General features: G+C 42.9%; 1 protein-coding gene across 1 annotated transcript in view; it reads right to left on the bottom strand.

Moving 5' to 3' along the window:
- LOC134338838 (scavenger receptor cysteine-rich type 1 protein M130-like) overlaps positions 1-21,314 on the bottom strand; it is an 83,014-nt gene that overhangs the window by 2,592 nt on the left and 59,108 nt on the right. Inside the window, exons 15-17 of the mRNA XM_063034973.1 lie at positions 20,254-20,547; positions 18,811-19,098; positions 5,117-5,233 (exon numbers count right to left, since the gene is read on the bottom strand). Coding sequence (XP_062891043.1) covers positions 5,117-5,233; positions 18,811-19,098; positions 20,254-20,547 — 699 coding nt within the window. The remainder of the gene's footprint in view (positions 1-5,116; positions 5,234-18,810; positions 19,099-20,253; positions 20,548-21,314) is intronic.

The following is a 21,314-nucleotide window of genomic DNA, read 5'->3' as shown; positions in this document are numbered from 1 at the left end:
TTAAACAAGGGGACAACATTCGCCTTCTACAATCTCGGGAACCATTCCCGTGGACAAGGAGGACATAAATATCCTAGCCAGAGGTTCACCAATCTCTTCCCTCACTTCGTGGAGAAGCCTGGGGAATATTCCGTCAGGCCCCGGGGATTTATCCGTCCGAATGTATTTTAACAACTCTAACACCTCCTCTCCCTTCATATCAACATGCTCTAGAACATCAACCTCACTCAGATTGCCCTCACCGTCATCAAGTTCCCTCTTACTGGTGAATACCGAAGAGAAGTATTCACTGAGGACCTCGCTTATTTCCACAGCCTCCAGGCACGTCTTCCTATCTTTATCTCTAATTGGTCCTATCTTCACTCCTGTCCTCCTTTTGTTCTTCACAGTATTGAAGAATGACTTGGGGTTTTCTGTTGCCCTACTCGCCAAGGCTTTCTTATGCCCCCTTCTTGCTCTCCTCAGCCCCTTCTTAAGCTCCTTTTTTGCTACCCTATATTCCTCAATAGACCTATCTTATCCTTGCTTCCTAAACCTCATGTATGCTGCCTTCTTACACCTGACTAGATTCTCCACCTCACTCTTCACCCATGGTTCCTTCAGCCTACCATTCTTTACCTTCCTCACCAGGACAAATTTATCCCTAATATACTGTAAGAGATGCTTAAACATCGACCTCATGTCCATACCAAATTTCCCTGCAAGAAAAACATCATCCCAATTCACACCAGCAAGTTCTAGCCTCATAATTTGTCTTTCCCCAATTAAAAAATTTCCTGTCCTCTCTGATTCTATCCTTCTCCATGATAATTTTAAAGGCTAGGGAACGATGGTCACTGTCGCACAGATGCTCACCCACTGAGAGATCTGTGACCTGATCCGGTTCGTTACCTAATATTGGATCAGGTATGGCATTTCACCCTATTCGACCTGTCAACATACTGTGACAGGAATCCGTCCTGGACACACTAAACAAACTCGGCCCCGTCCAAACCCTTGGAACTAATCAGGTGCCAATAAATATTAGGGAAGTTAAAGTACCCATGATAACAACTCTGTTATTTTTGCACCTTCCCAAAATCTGCCTCCCAATCTGCTCCTCGGTATCTCTGCTGCTTCAAGGGGGCCTACAGTGTACTCCTAATATAGTAACTGCTCCCTTCCTGTTCCTGATTTCCACACATACTGACTCAAAAGACGATCCTGCTACATTACCCACCCTTTCTGTAGCTGTAATATTATCCCTGCCCAGTAATGCATCCCTCCTCGCCTTTTTACCGCCTGTCTATCCCTTTTAAAGCACTGCACTGAAATCCAGGAATATTGAGAATCCATTCTGTCCTGGTGCCAGCCAAGTCTCTGTAATGGCCACTACATAATAATTCCATGTATGTATCCAAGCTCTCAGTTCATCACTTTTGTTCCTGATACTTCTTGCATTGAAGTACACGCACTTTAGCCCTTCTACCTTACTGCCTTTACACACGTTAATCTGTTTCTCTTTCATCAAAGCTGCTTTATATGTTAGATCTGGTTTACTCCATGCACTATACTTGCAGTTCTTGCATGACATTTATCCTCCTCCACCTCACTATCTGCTCTAACACTCTGGTTCCACTTCCTCTGCAAATCTTGTTTAAACCCCCGAGCAGCACTAGCAAACTTTCCCGCAAGGATGTTAGTCCCCCTCCAGTTCAGGTGCAACCCGTCCCTTTGGAACAGGTCCCATCTTCACTGGAACAAGGCCCAATTGTCCAGAAACATGAACCCTTCCCTCCTTCACCAACTCCTTAGCCACGTATTTAGCTGCATTATCTTCCTATTTCGAGCCTCTATCGCACGCGGTACAGGTAGCAATGCTGAGATTGCAACCCTGGAGGCCCTGTCCTTCAACTTTACACCTAACTCCCTAAATTCTCTTTGCAGGACCTCCTCCTTATTCCTATCCACGTCATCGGTCCCTACATGGACCACGACATCTGGCTTATCACCCTCCCTCTTGAGAATACTGAGAACCTGATCGGAGATATCGCTGACCCTGGCACCAGGAAAGCAACAGACCATCCGGGATTCTGGAACTTTTCCACTGAACCTCTTATCTGTCCGCCTAGCTATCGATTCCCTTATCTCTACTGCTCTCATCTTTTCCCTCCTTCCCTTCTGAGCTGAGGGTCCAGTCGCGGTGCCAGAGACGCATCCACTGCAATTGTAGGTCGTCCGCACCAACAGTATCCAAAATGGTATACTAATCTATTGATGGGAAAGGCCACAGGTGTGCTCTGCTCATTCTGTCTATTCCCCTTCCCTCTCCTGACAGTCACCCAGTTACCTGTCTCCTGACTTTTAAACGTGACTATCTGCCTGTAACTCCTGTCTATTTCTGCCTCTGCCTCACGAATGATCCGAAGTTCATCCAGCTCCAGCTTCAGTTCCCTAACTCTGTTTGTCAGGAGCTGCAGCTGGATGCACCTTTTACAAATGTAGTCATCAGCGACAATAGAGTAGATGTGGAGGGATGCTTCCCGTGGTGGGGAGTCCAACACTAGAGAACACAGCCTTAGAATGGGGGGATGTCCTCTTTGAGCGAAGATGAGGAAGAAATTATTCAGCCAGAGTGGTGAATCTGTGTAATTCCCTGCCACAGGCGGCTGTGGGGTACAGGTTATTATGGATATTTAAAACAGGGGTTTATATATTATAGATTAGACTGGCATGAAAGGATACGGTGAGAAGACAGGAGGTTGTTGTCGAGAGAAAATAGTGCAAGGTTCAGATTGGAAAGGGAGCTGGAAAAGGCACGTAATAAAGGTAATGACACAATTATAGTGGGAGACATCAATATGCAAGGGAATTGGGAAAATAATGTTGGTGTAGGCTCTCAAGAGAGGGAATTATTTGAATGCCTACAAGTTGGCAGCTTGGTCTTGAGCCTACTCGGAGAAAGGCTATATTAGATAGGGATTTCTGTAATAATCCAGATCTTATTCGGGTGCTTAATGTAAAGGAACCCTTAAGAGGCAGTGACGATAAAATCATTGAACTCATACTGTAATTTGAGAAGGAGAAGCATAAAGCACATGCATCAGTATCGAAATGGAATAAAGGAAATTGAAGAGGCATCAGATAGGAGCTTGCACTGGTAGGTTTAGAGAATAGACAATAGACAATAGGTGCAGGAGTAGGCCATTCGGCCCTTCAAGCCAGCACCGCCATTCACTGTGATCATGGTTGATCATTCACAATCAGTATTCAGTTCCTGTCTTATCCCCATAAACTTTGATTCCGCTATCTTTAAGAGCTCTATCCGTCTGTTTCTTGAAAGCATCCAGAGACTTGGCCTCCACAGTCTTCTGGGGCAGAGCATTCCATATATCCACCACTCGCTTGATGAAAAAGTTCTTCCTCAACTCAGTTCTAAATGGCCTACCGCTTCTTCTTAAACTGTGGCCTCTGGTTCTGGACTCACCCATCAGCGGGAACACGTCTCCTGCCTCCAGCGTGTCCAATCCCTTAATAATCTTATATGTTTCCATAAGATCCTCTCCCAGCCTTCTAAATTCCAGAGTATACAAGCCCAGTCGCTCCAATCTTTCGACATATGACAGTCCCGTCGTCCCGGGAATTAACCTCGTGAACCTACGCTGCACTCCTTCAATAGCAAGAATGTCCTTCCTCAAATTTGGAGACCAAAACTGCACACAGTACTCCAGGTGTGGTCTCACCAGGGCCCTGTACAGCTGCAGAAGGGCCTCTTTGCTCTTGTACTCAATTCCCCTTGTTATGAAGGCCAGCATGCCATTAGCTTTCTTCACTGCCTGCTGTACTTGCATGTTTGCTTTCAGTGACTGATGTACAAGAACACCTAGATTTCGTTCTACTTCCCCTTTTCCTAACCTGACTCCATTTAGATAATAATCTGCCTTCCTGTTCTTACCACCAAAGTGGATAACCTCACATTTATCCACATTAAACTACATCTGCCATGCATCTGCCCACTCGCCCAGCGCCTCTCCAAGTCACCCTGCATTCTCATAACATCCTCCTCACATTTCACACTGCCACCCAGCTTTGTGTCATCTGCAAATTTTCTAATGTCATTTTTAATTCCCTCATCTAAATCATTAATATATATTGTAAACAGCTGCGGTCCCAGCACCTAACCCTGCGGTACCCCACTGATCACCGCCTGCCATTCCGAAAGGGACCCATTAATCGCTACTCTTTGTTTTCTGTCAGTCAGCCAACTTTCAATCCATGTCAGTACTCCGACCCCAATACCATGTGCCCTAATTTTTCCCACTAATCACCTATGCTGGACTGTATCAAAGGCTTTCTGAAAGTTCAGGTACACTACATCTACTGGCTCTCCCTTGTCCATTTTCATAGTTACATCCTCAAAAAATTCCAGAAGGTTAGTCAAGCACGATTTCCCCTTCGTAAATCCTGTTACTGCCATCCAAATGTGTCGTAATTTCATCTTTTATAATTGACTCCAGCATCTTTCCCACCACTGACGTCAGGCTAACCGGTCTATAGTTCCCTGTTTTCTCTCTCCCTTCTTTCTTGAAAAGTGGGACAACATTAGTCACCCTCCAATCCACAGGAACTGATCCTGAATCTATAGAACATTGGAAAATGATTACCTATGCGTCCACGATTTCTAAAGCCACTTCCTTAAGCACCCTGGGATGCAGACCATCAGGTCCCGGGGACTTATCAGCCTTCAGGCCGAACAGTCTATCCAATAGCATTTCCTGCCTAATATAAATCGAATCGTCCAAATCCTAATATAAATCAGATCGTCGAAAACGAACAACCTCGTAATTTCTGTGCAAGGGAATCCTAATATAAATCAGATCGTCGAAACAAACAAGCACGTAATTTCTATGCTAAAGAGTCCGTATTTAAGCAGCGTACTTTCAGAACGACAAATAAACTTTCTGTCGTGGGACAGGATATCGTCGTGGATTCATGCAACAGACTTTAACAAAATGCAGACTTCCATAAAACAGAGAACAGGATTCAGAAACTGTATTCTATGCATTATGGAACGCCCCACCCTTAATGATTCAAGGTTGGAAAACAAAACCAGAATAATGTGAAGTGTTATTCGTACCGCGTTTGTTACTGGAAGTGTTTGTCTTCCGGAAGTAATATACAGAAACCAAGAGAGCCAGCAACGCGATCAGAACAGCGAGGAACCAACCAATAATTGACTTGACGTTGGATGTGCCTGAAACGAGAGAATAGTAAATTTTGTTTTTGTTCTGGTAATAACTTCTTTTTCAGAGATGCAGCACGGATAAAGCAATGGGCCGTGCCGCCCAGCAACCCTGCTATTTAACCCAAGATGATTCACAGGGCTGTTTACAATGGCAAATTAACCTAATAACTGGCATGTCTTTGGTTTGTGAGAGAAAAGCAGAGCATGTTGTGGAAACCCATAGAGCCATGGGGCGAATGTACACTTTTCTTACAAACGGCGTGGGAGCTGAACTCCGAAATCCGATACCCCAAGCTGTCAGAGCATCGCGCTACACGCTACGCTAGAGCTGAGCCCTAAAACTTTAAGACCAACACTTATTTAAAAAACTAAAACGTAAATTATATGTGATAGCTTGATTTTAACTAACAAATACGTATAGTAGCTTTTTGAAGTGCTGCATTTTCTATGTTTATCAATGGGTTCGATATGTATATCAGTCAATTTACTGTATGTGTCCAGGAGTGTGGGCACGTGCCCAAGTGCTTAAGGCGTTCGACTATCGATCTGAAGGTCGTGAGTTCGAGCCCCAGCCGAGGCAGCGTGTTGTGTCCTTGAGCAAGGCACTTAATCACACAGTGCTCTGCGACGACATTGCTGCCAAGCTGTCTGGGTCCTAATGCCCTTCCCTTGGACAACATCAGTGTCGTGGAGAGGGGAGATTTACAGCATGGGCAACTGCCGGTCTTCCATACAACATTGCCCAGGCCTGCCCCCTGCAGAGTAACGACTTTCCAGGCACAGATCCATGGTCTCGCAAGACTAACGGATGCCTTAATGTATCCAGGAATACAAACGCAGGAATACTTTATTTTATTTAATTAGCCGTCCAAGTCGTGGACAACATTTCAACTGAATTGATATTCTATTGTTGGTCGAGGAATATTGAGAAATATGCATTAAAACAATTGGGTTGAGCAACTTCTGTAGGGAGAAATTGGAGGAATTGCCATATTTCAGGTCAACGCCCTGCATCAGGACTAAGAGAAATTAGCAAGTATGAAGAGGGACTGAGGAGTCTTGAGGTAATTTTTAGACTGTGGACGGGGAAGGTGTTGGAGTGGCAAGGTGTCAATAAGGATGATGGGCAGATCGAGCCAGATAGGAGAAAATGATGGGTTTGGTTTGGAGACATGATCATAAGAAGATAAAACGGCAAGGAAACCTATGCAATGCTAATATTTTAAATGACTAATTCCAAAGCATTCTATTTAAAAGAAAATATGTTTCTAATGTGAATTGGAAATGCATGTATAACGAATGTGTAAAATTCTCTTCCGGTTTTCAGTTTGCTTTGAAGAGGCGAAAGGTCCAAACGTACAAACATGTACAACACAAATAATCTTTAAACATAAATTTGTTGCCCCGTATCGTGTTTGCTTCTACATATTTCATGAATACTGACAATTAAAAATAGCAGAGCAATTTATTTACAGTGCATTCCAGTTTTGGGTCATCGGTTGATTGGTGCAGTCGCTTATTTGGGACAACCTTGAAAGAACAAAAACTTATCGAGGATATAGTTGGGATGTCCTTCAGTTATTTGGGAATCTGCGCCATCACTCTTTATTGATACAGGAAAATGTTGTCGAGCAGTTTCTAACCAGCGTCTCACATGTGCACTTGTTTTGGCTGTTAAGGATTACACCGTACTTGGAGCGAACAGTTTCAAAATACCAGCAGTTGCGTGTGCTTGTGTTTAAGCAGCAGTGAATTTGTTTTTCATTGGTACGAGAAAATCTGCAGATGCTTGAAATCCAAACAACACGGGTAAAATGCTGGAGAAACTCAGCAGACCAAGCGGCATCTTTAGAAAAGGTTAAACAGTCGACGTTTTGTGCTGAAACCCATCATCGGGACTGGGAAAAAAGATGAGAAGTTAGAACTTGAAATTGTGGGAGTGGTGGGAGAATTACAAGGCGGTAGGTGACGAGTGTAACTGGGAGGGGGGAGTGGTAAAGTTAGGAGCTGGGAAATTCGTGAAAGAGATAAAAGGCTGGAAAAGAGGGTATTTGTAAGGAGAGGGTAGATATCCATGGAAGAAAAGAAAGGGGGCACCTTCACTATTGCCCATTCCAGTTTGCTTTTCCTACCTCCTTATCAACCCACCACCTGGCTCTGGTGCTCCTTCCCCTTCGTCGATAACTATTGGGAGCTAATACAGTTTTATACTGCTGTTAGTAGCATTGGTAATGTTCTAAATTGCTCTGTAGTTCCTTCAAAAATACGTAATTTGTTACTCAGTTAAACGGTAGTTGTAGTGGCAAAAGCTAATCCAAAACCAAAGCAATTGCCGCCAGCCTGCGACCAATTCGAGCTTGTTATTCTTGAATGACACACCCTCGACTCCAATGATTCATTGTTCCAAAGAGTCGAATTACTTATTTCGATCTTTTATTAGCAATTAGCAAACATGCAATCTTGAAGTGATATTAGGTTTCAGGGGTCAGCAAAGGTATGACCTCCACCGGCCTCCAGCTACAAACTGCCAGAAAATAAGCATGAATAAATAATTTATTCCTTTCGCTTTGACCACGCCCCAAATAATAGTTACCATAGTAGGTTTAATAAAGGCGCAACACGGGATACAAATCAATTAGATTATAGGGGGCATGGGATCCAAGGGGACGTTGCTTTGTGTATGCAGTATTGGCTTGCCCACAGAAGGCAAACTGTGGTTGTAGACGGGTCATATTCTGCTTGGAGGTCGGTGACCAGTCGTGTGCCTCAGGGATCTATCCTGGGACCCCTTCTCTTCGTGATTTTTATAAATGACCGAGATGAGGAAGTGGAGGGATGGATTAGTAAGTTTGCTGATGACACAAAGGTTGGAGTGTTGTGGATAGTGCGTAGAGCTGTCAGAGGTTACAGCAGGACATTGATAGGATGCAAAACTGAGCTGAGAAGTGGCAGATGGAGTTCAACCCACATAAGCGTGGGGTGGTTCATTTTGGTAGGTCAAGTATGATGGCAGAATATAGTATTAATGGTAAGACTGTTGGCAGTGTGAAGGATCAAAGGGATCTTTGGGTCCGAGTCTATAGGACACTCAAAGGTGCTGCGCATGTTGACTGTATCGTTAAGAAGGCTTACGGTGCATTAACCGTCATCAATCGTGGGATTGAGTTTATGAGCCGAGAGATATTGCTACAGCTCTATAGGTCTGTACGTACAGCGGAGATATCAGGGTAAGATTTTTTGCGCAGAGTGCTGAGTGCGTGGCACATAGGGCTTAGAAAAATAGAGGGCTATGGGTAACCCTAGATAATTTGTAAAGTAAGCACATGTTCGGCACAGCATGCTGGGCCGAAGGGCCTGTATTGTGCTATAATTTTTCTATGTTTCTATGTTTCTACACGGCCACTACCGTTATTTTGTCTCTCTTCATTCTTCTGTAACTCTTCATATGAAACTTCAGCTGGATAACTTAAATACACTGCTCCCGATGTGTGCCAATAAACCGGAATTCACCGTTTGTAGCAGCTGCTGTATTTTCAGTAAAGACCTAGCTTTTGCACAAATATTTAAAAGGTAATATTGCTTAGCTATTGATATAATGATAACTTTACGACGAGTTGTCTTGTTTTATAAATAATTACAACTGTAGACTGCTTTTGTGGGTGGGCTAAACAGTTGACCTCTGTGAGTTCGCATCCGCTTCTCATCTAAGTCTGTTTCACGCGATTCCTTGAAACAGTGATGTGTCTTATTAGGTCATAATATTTGCATTTCGAGCTTATATCTATGTTAGAACTTGATGCGAATATCCCCTATAAACTTCACTCAGAATGAGACTTGCTGCAAAACTTATGAAAAGCCAAGGTTTTGTTGAGGTAAATTCTGAGACAACAAATCAGTGTATTACAAAAAGGGCTTTACGGTAGCCAAGTGGTTTGCACAACACTTAACAGTACCAGCGACTCGGGTTCAATCCCCACCACTGCCGTAAAGGACTAGAATATAAAAACAAGGATGCAATGCGGAGGCTTTGTAAGGCATTGGTCGTTCCGCACTTGGAGTCCTGTGAGCAGTTTTGGACCTGTTATCTCAGAGAAGGTGTGATAGCTTCGGAGATGGCCCAGATGAGGTACGCGGGAATGATTCTGGGAAGAAACAGTTAATGTGCAAGGAGTGTTTGATAGCTCTGCTCCTGTACTCACTGGAATTTAGGAGAATGAGGGGGTTCTCATTGCACCCAAGATAGAATGGATGTGGACGGTATGTTTCATTTAGTGGGGGAGTCGAGGACCAGGAGGTACAAACTCCAGTGAGTACACGCCGAGGACATAACAAAGACCCTTACAGATATTTCAATATTTTTGAATTGCAAATAGCACAACTTTTTTCCAGTACGGATAGCCGGGTTCAATTGCTCGTGGCCGCTTGGGTTTCCCTCTCGCTGCCCAAAACCGTACCGGCTGATAGTTTAATTAGTCATAGTAAATTGTTCCGTGATTAGGCTGTGGAGAAATCAGCGGGTTGCTGGACGTTGAGGCTCGAAGGGCCAAAAGGGCCCGTTCCACACCTTATCCAACTATATCAATGAATAAAATGCGTTTTTTGTTCAAAATCATAGAGCATCCTAGACTTCATAAACAGAGGCTAAGACTATCGTGGCAGGGAACTTCCTGAAGCCTCATTCAAAGAACTGTGTTCAATTATTGACTTTGCATTTCGGGAAGGAATAGAAGACACATGAAAATAATACCAGAATGAGGACTTTTTTGTTATCTGGATAGACTGGTAAAGTTGCAGCTCTTCTAGAGACAATAGCAATTGCTTAATTAGTTGATGGGGACCTTTAAAATCCTGCAGGGTGTACGTACTGTGAAATTGCTCCTATTAAACAAGAAGTTAAGACGTTTCTTCTTTTTTTGCGAGTTGGGGTGTTGTCATAGAATGTAGCTGATTAACAAAGAAACCAAAGGTGAGGCGAATAATTCCAGAGTGTTTAGGCTATAATTTAGAGGGAACAGTGCATGCAGCTTCAATTATAGTTATCGGGAAGCGGCTGTATAAGAATTTGCAAGGCTGTGGGGGAGAGTTAAAGGAGAGAGACCAACTGGTTCTTCTTGGAGCAACTGGGGAAAGCCAAGTGGCTTTCTTCTTTCTGTGACTGTCTGTGGCATTTTAGCAGACCTCACTTTATAATTTTAAAGGATCATTTATTGCTTCTGAAATCCTATTTTATGGGTTCATTGACGTATCTTCAAGCTTATATTGGTGGAGATAAATAGCAAGGTTCATAGAAACATAGATAACCTACAGCACAATCCAGACTCTTCGGCCCACAATGCCGTGCCGAACATGTACTTACTTTAGAAATTATCTAGGGTTACGCATAACCCCCTATTTTTCAAAGCTCCGTGTACCTATCCAGGAGTATCTTAAAATACCCTATCGCATCTGCCTCCACCACTAATACCGACAGCCCTTTCCACACAATCACTACTCTCTACGTAAAAAGCGTACTCCTGGCATCTCCTCTGTACTTACTTTCAAGCACCTTAAAACTGTGCACTCTCGTGTTAGCCATTTTAGCTCTGGAATAACGCTTCTGACTATCCGCACAATCAATGCCTCTCATCATCTTAGACACCTCTATCAGGTCATCCTCTCATCCTTCCCCCGCTCCAAGGAGAAAAGGCCGAATTCACTCAACCTATTCTCATAAGGCAGGCACTCCAATCCGGGCAACATCCTTATAAATCTGCACTGCACCGTTTTTATTGTTTCCACATCCTTCCTGTAGTGAGGTGACCAGTTCTGAGCGCAGTACTCGAACTAGGATTTCACCAGGGTCCTATAAAGCTGTAACATTACCTCTCGGCTCTTACACTCAATCCCACGGTTGATGAGAGCCAATGGACTGAATCCCTTAGCCACAGAGTCAACTTGCGCAGCGGCTTTGTGTGTCCTCTGGATTCGGACCCCAAGATCCCTCTGATCCTCCTCTCTGCCAAGAGTCTGAGCACTAATACTGTACTCTGCCATCATATTTGACCTACCAAAATGAACCATCTCACACTTATCTGGATTGAACTCCATCTGCCACTTCTCAGCTCAGTTTTGTATCCTATCGATGTCCCGCTGTAACCTCTGACAGCCCTCCACACTATCCACAACATACGCAGTCTTTGTATCATCAGCAAATTTACTAACCCATCCCTCCATTTCCTCATCCAGGTCATTTATAAATATCACGAAGAGAGGAGATCCCAGAACAGATCCCTGAGGCATACCCCTGGTCACCGACCTCCATGCAAACTATGAGGCATCTGCAACCACTCTTTGTCTTATGTAAGCAAGCCAATTCTGGATCGACAAAGCAAGATCCCCTTAGAATCCTTCCTGCTAGCCGTGCAATATTCTAGATCTCTTTCATTACCTAGTTCTTCGAACTTTTCCTAAGTCTTTCTTTTCTTCTTCACTAGATTTTCAACAGCCTTTGTACACCAGGCTTCCTGCACCCTACCATCTTTTCCCTATCTCATTGGAACCTAGCTATGCAGAACACCACGCAAATATTCGTTGAACATTTGCCGTATTTCTGCAGTACATTTCCCTCAGAAACTCTGATCCAAATTTATACTTCCAAGTTCTTGCCTGATAGCTTCATGTTTCGCCTTACTCCAATTTAACGCTTTCCTAACTTATCTGTTCCTGTCCTTGTCCAAAGCTATGGTAGAGTAGATAGAATTGTGATCACTATCTCAAAAATGCTCTCTCACCGAGACACCTGACACCTGACCAGGTTCATTTCCCAATACCTGTAGGCTTATCTGCATATTGTACTGCCTCTCCTCTTGTAGGCTTATCTGCATATTGTATCAGGAAACCTTCCTGAACACACCTAACAAACTCCACCCTATCTAAACCTTGTTCTAGGCAGATGCCAATCAATATTTGGGAAATTAAAATCTCCAACCATGGCAACCGTGTTAATGTGACACTTTTCCAGAATCTGTCGCCCTATCTGCTCCTCGATGTCCCTGTTACTATTGGGCTGTCTATAGAACACACCCAGTAATGTTATTGAACATTTCCTGTTTCTAACTTCCACCCACAGAGATTCAAAAGACAATCCCTCCATGACTTCCTCCTTTTCTGCAGCCGTTGCTCTATCTCTGGTCAGTAGTGCCACGCCCTCACCTCTTTTGCTTCGCTCCCTGTCCCCCAGGAAACATCTAAAGCCTTGCACTCGAAGTAACCATTCCTGCTGCTGAGTCATTCAAGTTTCAGTAATGGCCACAACCTCATAACTCCAAGTACTGATCCACGCTATAGGCTCATCTGCTTTGGAAATGATGCTTCTTCCATTAAAATAGACACATCTCAAACCATCGGTTTAAGGGCATCATTTCCCTATCACCTGCCTATCCGCCCTCCCGCACAGCCTCCAAGTTTTCTCTGTTTGTTAGTCAATAGCCCCTTCCTCCGTCTCTTCAGTTCTATTCCCACCTCCCAGCAATTCTGGTTTAAACTCTCCCCAATAGCAAATCTCCCTGCCAGGATATTGGTCCCCGTCGGATTCAAGTGCAACCCATCCGTTTTGTAGAAGTTACGCCTGCCCCAAAAGAGGTCCCAATGATCCAAAAATCTGAATCGCTGCCTCCTGCTTCAATCACTCCTCCATGCAATTATCCTCCACTTCACTCAATTCCTATACTCACTGTCGCGTGGCACAGGCAGTAATTCCGAGATTACTACTTTTGAAGACCTGCTTCTCAACTTCCTTCCTAACTCCCTATAGTTTGTTTTCAGGACGTCCTCCCTTTTCCTACCTATTCATACAGCATGGAAAGAGACCACATGGTCTATTATGTCATGCTGACAGTGGAACATATATTTCTATCATCCGGTACCAGTACATAGACTCTGGCCCTAATTCATTCAGGAACTCATCATGACGCTTACCAAATGGCAATTGTTGGCAATTTTTTTTCAATAATCTCCGACTGTGTACTCTGTGTACCAGCTACCTTTCGCATGGAAAGGCTCGACCTAGCCAATAATAATAAAGAGGATACCAAAAGCTTCTGAAGATAGATGAAGTGTAAAAGAGAAGCGGGAGTGGATATCAGACCCCTGGAAAACAACTTTGGCGGAGGAGTAACGGGGACAATCAAATGGCGGATGAACTAAATAGGTATTTTGCATCACTCTTCACTATGGAGGACACTAGTAGTATGATGGATGTTCTGGATATCCGCGGTCATGAAGCATGTGGCGTTACCATTACGAGCGAGAAGGTCTTACCATTGCTAAGGACAATGAGAGGTCTGAAGGCAGGTAACACCAGATGGTGTACATCGCAGGATCCTGAATTAGGTGGTTGAATAGATTGTGGAGGCATTAGTAATGCTCCTTCAAGAATCACAAGATCCTGGAATGGTTCCAGTAGTCTGGAAAATAGTAGGTGTCTCTACATTCTTCAAGAAACGAGAGGGATAGTAGAAAAAAAAATTAGGCCAGTGAGTTTGACCTCAGTGGTCAGAACGATGTTAAAGTCGATTGTTAAAGATCTGGTTTCGGAGTACCTGGAGGCACTTGATAAAATAGGAGGTTGTCGGCATACTTTCCTGAAGGGAAAATCTTGCCTGACAGATCTGTTGGAATTCTTTGAAAAAAGTAACAAGCAGGATAGACACAGGAGAATCGCTTGATGTTGTTTATTTGGATTTTCAGAAGCCCTTTGACAAGATGCCATACATGAGGAAGCGTAACAACGTAAGAACCCATGGTATGACAGAGAGGATTCTAGAATGGATAAAACAGTCGCTGACTGGCAGGAGTCAAGAGTGGGAATAAAGGGAGCCTTTTCTGGTTGGCTGCTGGTGACTAATGGTGTTCCACAGAGATCTGTATTGGGACCGATTCTTTTCACTTTACATCTTAATAACTTGGACAATGCAATTGATCGTTTTGGTGCAAGGTTTGCAGACGATGCGAAAATAGATTGAAGGGCAGGTAGTTTTGGGGAAGTAGAGTAGATACATAAGGACAAAAAACAGATTTGCTGAATGGGCAAAGAAATGGTAGATACAATACAGTGACAGGAATGGTATTGCCATGCACTTTGATAGAAGAAATCAAACGGTTGACTATTTTCTAGGTAGAGAGAAAATACAAAGAAACTGAGACACAAAAGGATTTGGGAGTCCTTGTGGAGTATTTCCTAAAGATTAATTTACTGTTGGAGTCAGTGGTAAGGAAGTCAAATGCAATGTTAACACTCAATTCAAAAGGAATGGAATGTAAAAGCAGAAGAGAATCAGGATATAATACTGAGATTTTATAAGGCAATGATGAGGCCTCAGCTGTACTATTGTGAACGGTTTGGGGCCCCTTATCTTAGAAAAAATGTGTTCAAACTGCACAATGTTCAAAGGAGGTTCACGAAAATTATTCCAGATTTGAATGGCTTTCATATGAAGGTAGTCTGATAGCTCTGGGCCTGTATTCACTAGTATTCAGAAGAATGAGGGGTGTCCTCGATGAAATCTATAGAATAATGAAAGGCCGTGATAGAGATCATGTGGAGAGAACGGTTCCTATGGTGGAGAGCCTAAGACCTGAGAATACAACCTCAGAATAGAGGGGCGTCTTTTATCGCGAAAGTGAAGAAGAACTCATTTCACCAGGCAGTGGTGAATCGCTGGAACTTGTTGCCACAGGAAACTGGAGTCCAAGTCTGTATGTATATTCAAGGTGAAAGTTGAGAGTTTCTTGATTGGTCAGGACATGAAAGGAAACGGTGAGAAGGCAGAAGACTGGAAATGAGTGGAAAATAGATCAGCCATAATGAAATAACAGAGCAGACGCGATTGGCCAAATAGCCTAATTTTGTTCCTTTATCTTATTGTCTTGTAGAACATTATTGTTTCCTCTATCAAATGTACGCTATCCTGGTGGACTCGGAACAGAAGTTGCCTTCTGTTCAGGAACTCAGAGTCATAAAGCCACATATACCACATCGTGTGGCATTTCGGCTCCTTCATGCAATCCCGACCTGCCTACAAATCCACAATAATCCCATTTTCTCACATTATGGCTGGAACCTTCTATGCCTAAATACGTTTTTAAACGTGGTTATCGTTTCTCAGTTCACTGCCTTTTCTCATTGCAAGCTCAACTATCCATCACACTGTGTATATAAAAGCTTTCTTATTCTGTCTGCTTTCAATGTAATAGCTATCACTTCAAATGTTGCTCTCGTCTTGATCCTCTATTCATCTCTTAATCGTGTATGTTTCAATCGGGTGTCATCTCAGCTTCCTTCCCTAAAGGCATAGAGAAGTACAGCACAGAATCAGACCCTTCGAATCATTTAGTCCGTGCCGAAGAATTTAAACTGATTACTCCCATCGAACTTCACCCGTGCCATAGTCCTCAATACCTCTGCAATCCACTTCGTACTCCAAACTTCACTTTAACGTTGAAACTGGGCTCGCATGCACCACTTGTGCTGTCTGCTCATATCACACTCTCACTCCCCTCTGAAGCATTTTCTCTTCAGGGTCTCCCTAAACTCTTCACCGTTCACCCTTAAATCATGAGCTCTGGTTGTAGTCACGCCCAGTCTCATGGGAAAAAAGCCTGTTTGCATTTACGTTATCTATACCTCTCATAATTTTGTATATATCTATCAAATATCCTCTCATCTTCTACATTCTACAGTCCTAACCTGTTTAATCTTTCCCTATAACTCAGGTCCCCAGAGCTGGCAACATCTTGCTTACTTTCTCTGGCCACTTACAATCTTACTTACATTTTTCCTGTCGGCAATGACGAAAACAGCACGAAACACACCAGATTAGGCCTCACGGTTTCTACAACTTCAACATAGCATTCAATCTTCTGTTCTCAATACATTCCTTTATGGAGGACAACTTTCCAAAAGTTTTCTTTACAACCATATCTGCTGCAGATGCCACATTCAACGAATTATGGAGTTGTGTTCCCAGATCCTCTTGTTCTACCACACTCCTCAGTGATCTACCGTTCACTGTGTAAGACTTACAGTGGGTGGTCTTACCGAAGTGCAACACCTTGCAGTTGTCCTCCAAAGTCCTCGGGAGTTGCGTGGTCCGTATCATCGCCCTATTAACGTGGTCAAGCCTTATTTATTTTTCAGCTCCACCGATATTACTTCAATAGACGAAGTCTTCAGTCTGTCCTGATGGAGCTTTGCCGTGGCATTTTCCCTGAATGGTAACGCCACCGCTCCTCCTTTAACCCGTCCCACCCCATCACGTCTAAAACAACGGAACCCGAGAATATTGAGCTGCCAGTCATTCCCCTCCTGCAACCAAGACTCACTAATGGCTACAATAACAACGTTTTATCCATGCACTCAGCTCATCCACCTTACTTATGATATTTCTTGCATTGTACGTTACGCAGCTCAGGGCACTAGTCGCACCTTTTCATTCCTGACTTTGCCTGAGGTCTTACCAACATCTGTCTCCACAACATGTCTGCTAACTGTTGTGGCTGTCTGGTTCCCATCCCTCTGCAACTCTAGTTTGCAAACGATTGATGCAAACAAAACTAGTCTATCCAATCTCTCGCTATAAATAAAGTCCTGTATTCCAGTTTGCACCCTAGCGAATGTCCTCTGCATTTTCTCCGACGCAAAAATATCTTTCCTTTACTGCGGGAATCTGAGCTCAATAGTGCTTTGTTCGTGAATGGTGTGTAACCATCTTAACACGAATAGTCTAGCGAGCACACTCCTACATGATAGCTCCCCTATTTCATGCAAGTCTTTCAAAATATATTTTTCTATTTCTTTAGCTTGACATTCGACCAGTTTTATTCACTGAAGGTGGCTCCATATATATTGCTCTAATGTATTTGCATATGACTGATTAGAATTGAAACATAGAACAGTATAGCAGTGGAACAAGCCGCTCAGCCCTCCATATTGTAGAAGGCAAATTGATCAAACGATGCCTAGTTCAACTATTCACATCCGCCTGCTCATGGGCATTGTAACCCATTTTCTAAATATTCGCATGGTTTTCTAACTACCTTCGGAATACCTTCGTCGAATCTGTCTTCAGCACTAACCCTGACAAAGGATTCCAGACAGCCATCAAACTTTATGCAAAATAATTTGACCCACCCATTTTCTTGACCAATCCTCTCGCGTTAAATGAGTACCCACTGGCATTAGTCATTTCGTGTCATCTAGAATTATGCATTTCAACCCTGCGGAGAAAATACAGGCTACAGTCCCTACTGTAAATATGCCTATCATAATGTTATAAATTCCTGTCATGTCGCTTCTCATTCTCGACAATTCCGATGTTCCTATTTCGTTCCACGCCTCAGTGACGTACAGGGTGCTATTTTGTATTAACTTCTCCGGACTAGGATGGAGGCATGAAAATTGTGAATGGACCTTTTTGTTGAACAACAGGCTGTAGGACAGTAAACTGAGGATGAGAAAGATAGGAATGCTCTGGAGAATGGACATTGGTGAGAACGGTCTCTTTCTATGACTTGGGAAGTACGGTAGGCTGTGTATCTGTTGGAAAAGTTGATCTCAATAGCGATTTCAAACTAAGAAGGGTTGTTATCTCCCGTATAAATATTGCGATCCAGATCTCCATTCGCCTTTCATGCTCCGTTGAAACCTATTCCATTTAAACACTGTAGAAGATCTCTTTGGCTAACACCAGACGTATTACAATGCTGTTATGCTACCAGATTGGTTCAAATGGTGGTAGGGGTGTTGAACGAATTAAAGTAACAAACTGATGATAGATATTATGAAAGATACAAATCAGGTTGATGGGTTTAACTGACTGGGGTTCATTTAAGAAGAACAATGTGTAATTACTTTATTTAATTAAATGGATGTAACATTTCCAAACCCGGGGTAATGGAAGTCTTGTGATTTGTAATGGAATGGAAAGAGATAATTTCTCTATAGTGTGTACACTTTCAGGGAGCTCCATTAATATTATACTGTACATCTACTTTTGTTGCATTTAACATATCCTTTCTAATAAGTCTGTCAGCTAAGCGTCTATTTTTTCTATCAATTTACATGGTGTCAGGACGTACTCATGGAAGTCAAGTCTATCGAATTGCTGCCTTTCCAGTGAACAGCTAGCCTGACAGTAGAATGTCGACTGAATTTGGAGAACTCAGCAAGCCAATGCGTGTAACAAAGATAACTCGAATTATCCACGCAAGTCTCAAACGGAGTGAAAATCGAACGCTGATCGTAGAAGCTATGCAGCGATGGAGCTGACGTGCAGTTTCGATGTCAAAATATCAGCATATCAGATATAATACCCAGGGAAGTCAATATATGCCGATTGAATTAGACAGTTCAGAGTGGATGACTTGAGTAATGGTAGTCGCATAGCTAGTATGGACAAATTAATCTAACCTGTCTTATTCTACTTGGAGATTCAAGTTAATTCTATATCATCCCATATTAGGTAAATCTCGCTGCATCTGCTTACGGGTACAATAGACTGGTGACCTACCTCTTGCCAGTATCAGAGAGCTTCAAACGTTTGACTCACCTGGAACAGGTAATTGAACAGATTCAGTATACGTTGAGTTGAGCGGTCTTCCATTTACAACGACTTGGTACAAACAAACATAGCGAACTTCAACACCGTCTTCGGTCTCGTTCAAAGGGAAGGTCGACGTGGAATTCGACATTTGCATGTGCTGCACTTGCCTGGCACCGTTTTCCCTTAACTCTAGTAAATACATCGTACTGTTTCTCAAGATGTTTGTAACTGTGCAGTTTATAAGCTTCCGCCCTCCAATCGTCACTATGTCAATTTTCGGTGTTTGTAGAGCATCTGTAAAGTCGTACAACAGGTTAGGTGGTGGTTCATAGCGTGCATTGAAGATGTGTGTTTAGAATAATTGGAACTCGTTCAGTTTTCGGCTGCATATGCCGAAATGCTGGACGAACTCTAGAGGTCAGGTCATATTTATGAGAGGAAAAGGTCGAGTGCGTTCATAAGTACTGAAGGCAGTAAACGGATGCTAGAATTGAAATGAATGTTCGAAGGGGAAGAAATAAAAGCAGGTGATAGGTGAGCTCCATGTCAGATGGAAGGAAGGTAGGTGGGGGCGGAGTAGAAAAGGGATTGATGTGAAAATCTGGGAAGGGATAGGTGGAAGACGTGATGGTCTGAAGAAGATTGTGATGGTAGAAAACTGTAGAACACGGAATGAAGGGGGACAAGAAAAAAATCAAGAACATATTACAAGGGTAGAAGAAGGCAAGGGTAACACGCTTTTCCAACTTTCTGTTTGAATTTCCAGCCCAGGTAGTTCAATTTTACTCACTAATCTCTTTAGGTTCGATATTTTCAATCATATTCAGAAAACATAAGTTAATTGCCTCGGCTGACTCATCTGATTTATTCTTACAGTTATATCTGTCAGCGACCAATTAACCGACCAGCCTACGTCGTTGGAGTGTGGAAAGATGCCATGATACCTGTGGAAATATATATAATCACAGGGGGAGCGTGCAGAATCCACAAGGTAGCAACTGGGTTTAAGTCGGAACTAGCATCGGTGAAGTTGAAAGGCAACGAGCAATCTGATCTGTCTTCTCTATCATTTTCCCTTTCTTTCTCCTTTCGTTCTTACTTCCTTCCTTTGCTTCTTCTTTTTCGTTCCTTCTTTCATTCTTTTCGTAATTCCACATCTCTTTCTTTATCATTCTTGTTTTCTTGTGTTCTCTCTGACCCTATTTTTTGCAATTTATTTTCCATTCATCTTTCCTTTCTCCCTTTCTCATATCCTTTCTCCCTTTCTTATATCTTTTCTTTCATTACTTTGCCCTTTTCTTATCTCCATAGTTTATTTTCTCCTTCCTCATTCATTCCTTCTTTTTCACCTTTGAGGCGCTCTATTTTATCTGAAGTTTTTTTTTTTACCTGCGTGTTTGGACGACTTTATTCCGAGGCGCCCATAGAAAACATGTATCGTCTCCTCACCTGTAACGGCTATGTACACGGGAGTACTCAGCGAAGAATTGACTGTGGACTCCGCAACTTCATTTCGAAACATACAGGTGTAATTCCCCACGTCCTGCGTGGTTAGATTGGCCACCTGAATAACGGCAGATTTATCACCTTCTCTGAGCTCTCGATGTGCCAGGTAAAAATCGTTCTTGTAAAAATCAACTCCTCGGCTTGAGTTGTGGTTCCCTATTATGCATTTAACCGTAACCGACTCTCCTTTCACAAATATGCTGAAATTTGGTTCCAATCTGATTGTTGGCTTTAGCCCTGAATAGAAATAAAAGAATGCTGATAACGTTAAACGAAAATTATTGTCAACATTCCTTCTTGTTTCTCCAGAGGACGCCTGCAGCCTAGCTCACAATGTTCATTATAATGAACAATGCTCTGTCCCTACACGCCTCACCTTTCATATAATCAAGGATGAAAATTCAATTCAAATGTGAAAAAGTTGTATGTTTGCAGGCTAACCTTCCCGCTGGGTAATCCCATTATGTCCTGACTCCCACCGACGAAAGGAATGTTCTTTCAGAATTTAATTTGATCCACAATTTCAACATAACCAAGTGCAATATCAGGAGAGAGGAGTGTGAACTTGCCAATACTGGGGAGAACGCGCATAGGAAACCGAAAGGTCTGAAGTTAACTAAGTCACCTGGACCACTTGATCTACTCAACAGGGTTCCCTAAGAGGTGGCTAAAGAGACTATATTTTTCAAGTGTCAATGAATTCGGGCATGTATCTAGAGGACTGGAAATTTGCAAATGTCGCTCAGTCTTCAAGAAGAGAGAGAGGCAAAAGAAAGGAAACTATGGTCCAGTTAGTCTGAACTGATTGGTTGGGAAGGTGTTGGAGTCGATTGATAGGGATGTGGTTTCTGGGTGCTTAGCAGAACATGAGGAAGTATGCCGTAGACAGTCTGGTTTCCTTAAGGGAAAATTTTCCCTGATACCTGTTGGAATTATTTGAAGAAATACCAAGCAGGATAGACAAAGACAGATGTGCAGGTGGATTTTCAGAAGGTCTTTGACAA

The sequence above is a fragment of the Mobula hypostoma genome, chromosome 28 (assembly GCF_963921235.1).
Source record: "Mobula hypostoma chromosome 28, sMobHyp1.1, whole genome shotgun sequence".
Lineage (NCBI taxonomy): Eukaryota > Metazoa > Chordata > Chondrichthyes > Myliobatiformes > Myliobatidae > Mobula > Mobula hypostoma.
This window is presented reverse-complemented; position numbering and strand designations above follow the sequence as displayed.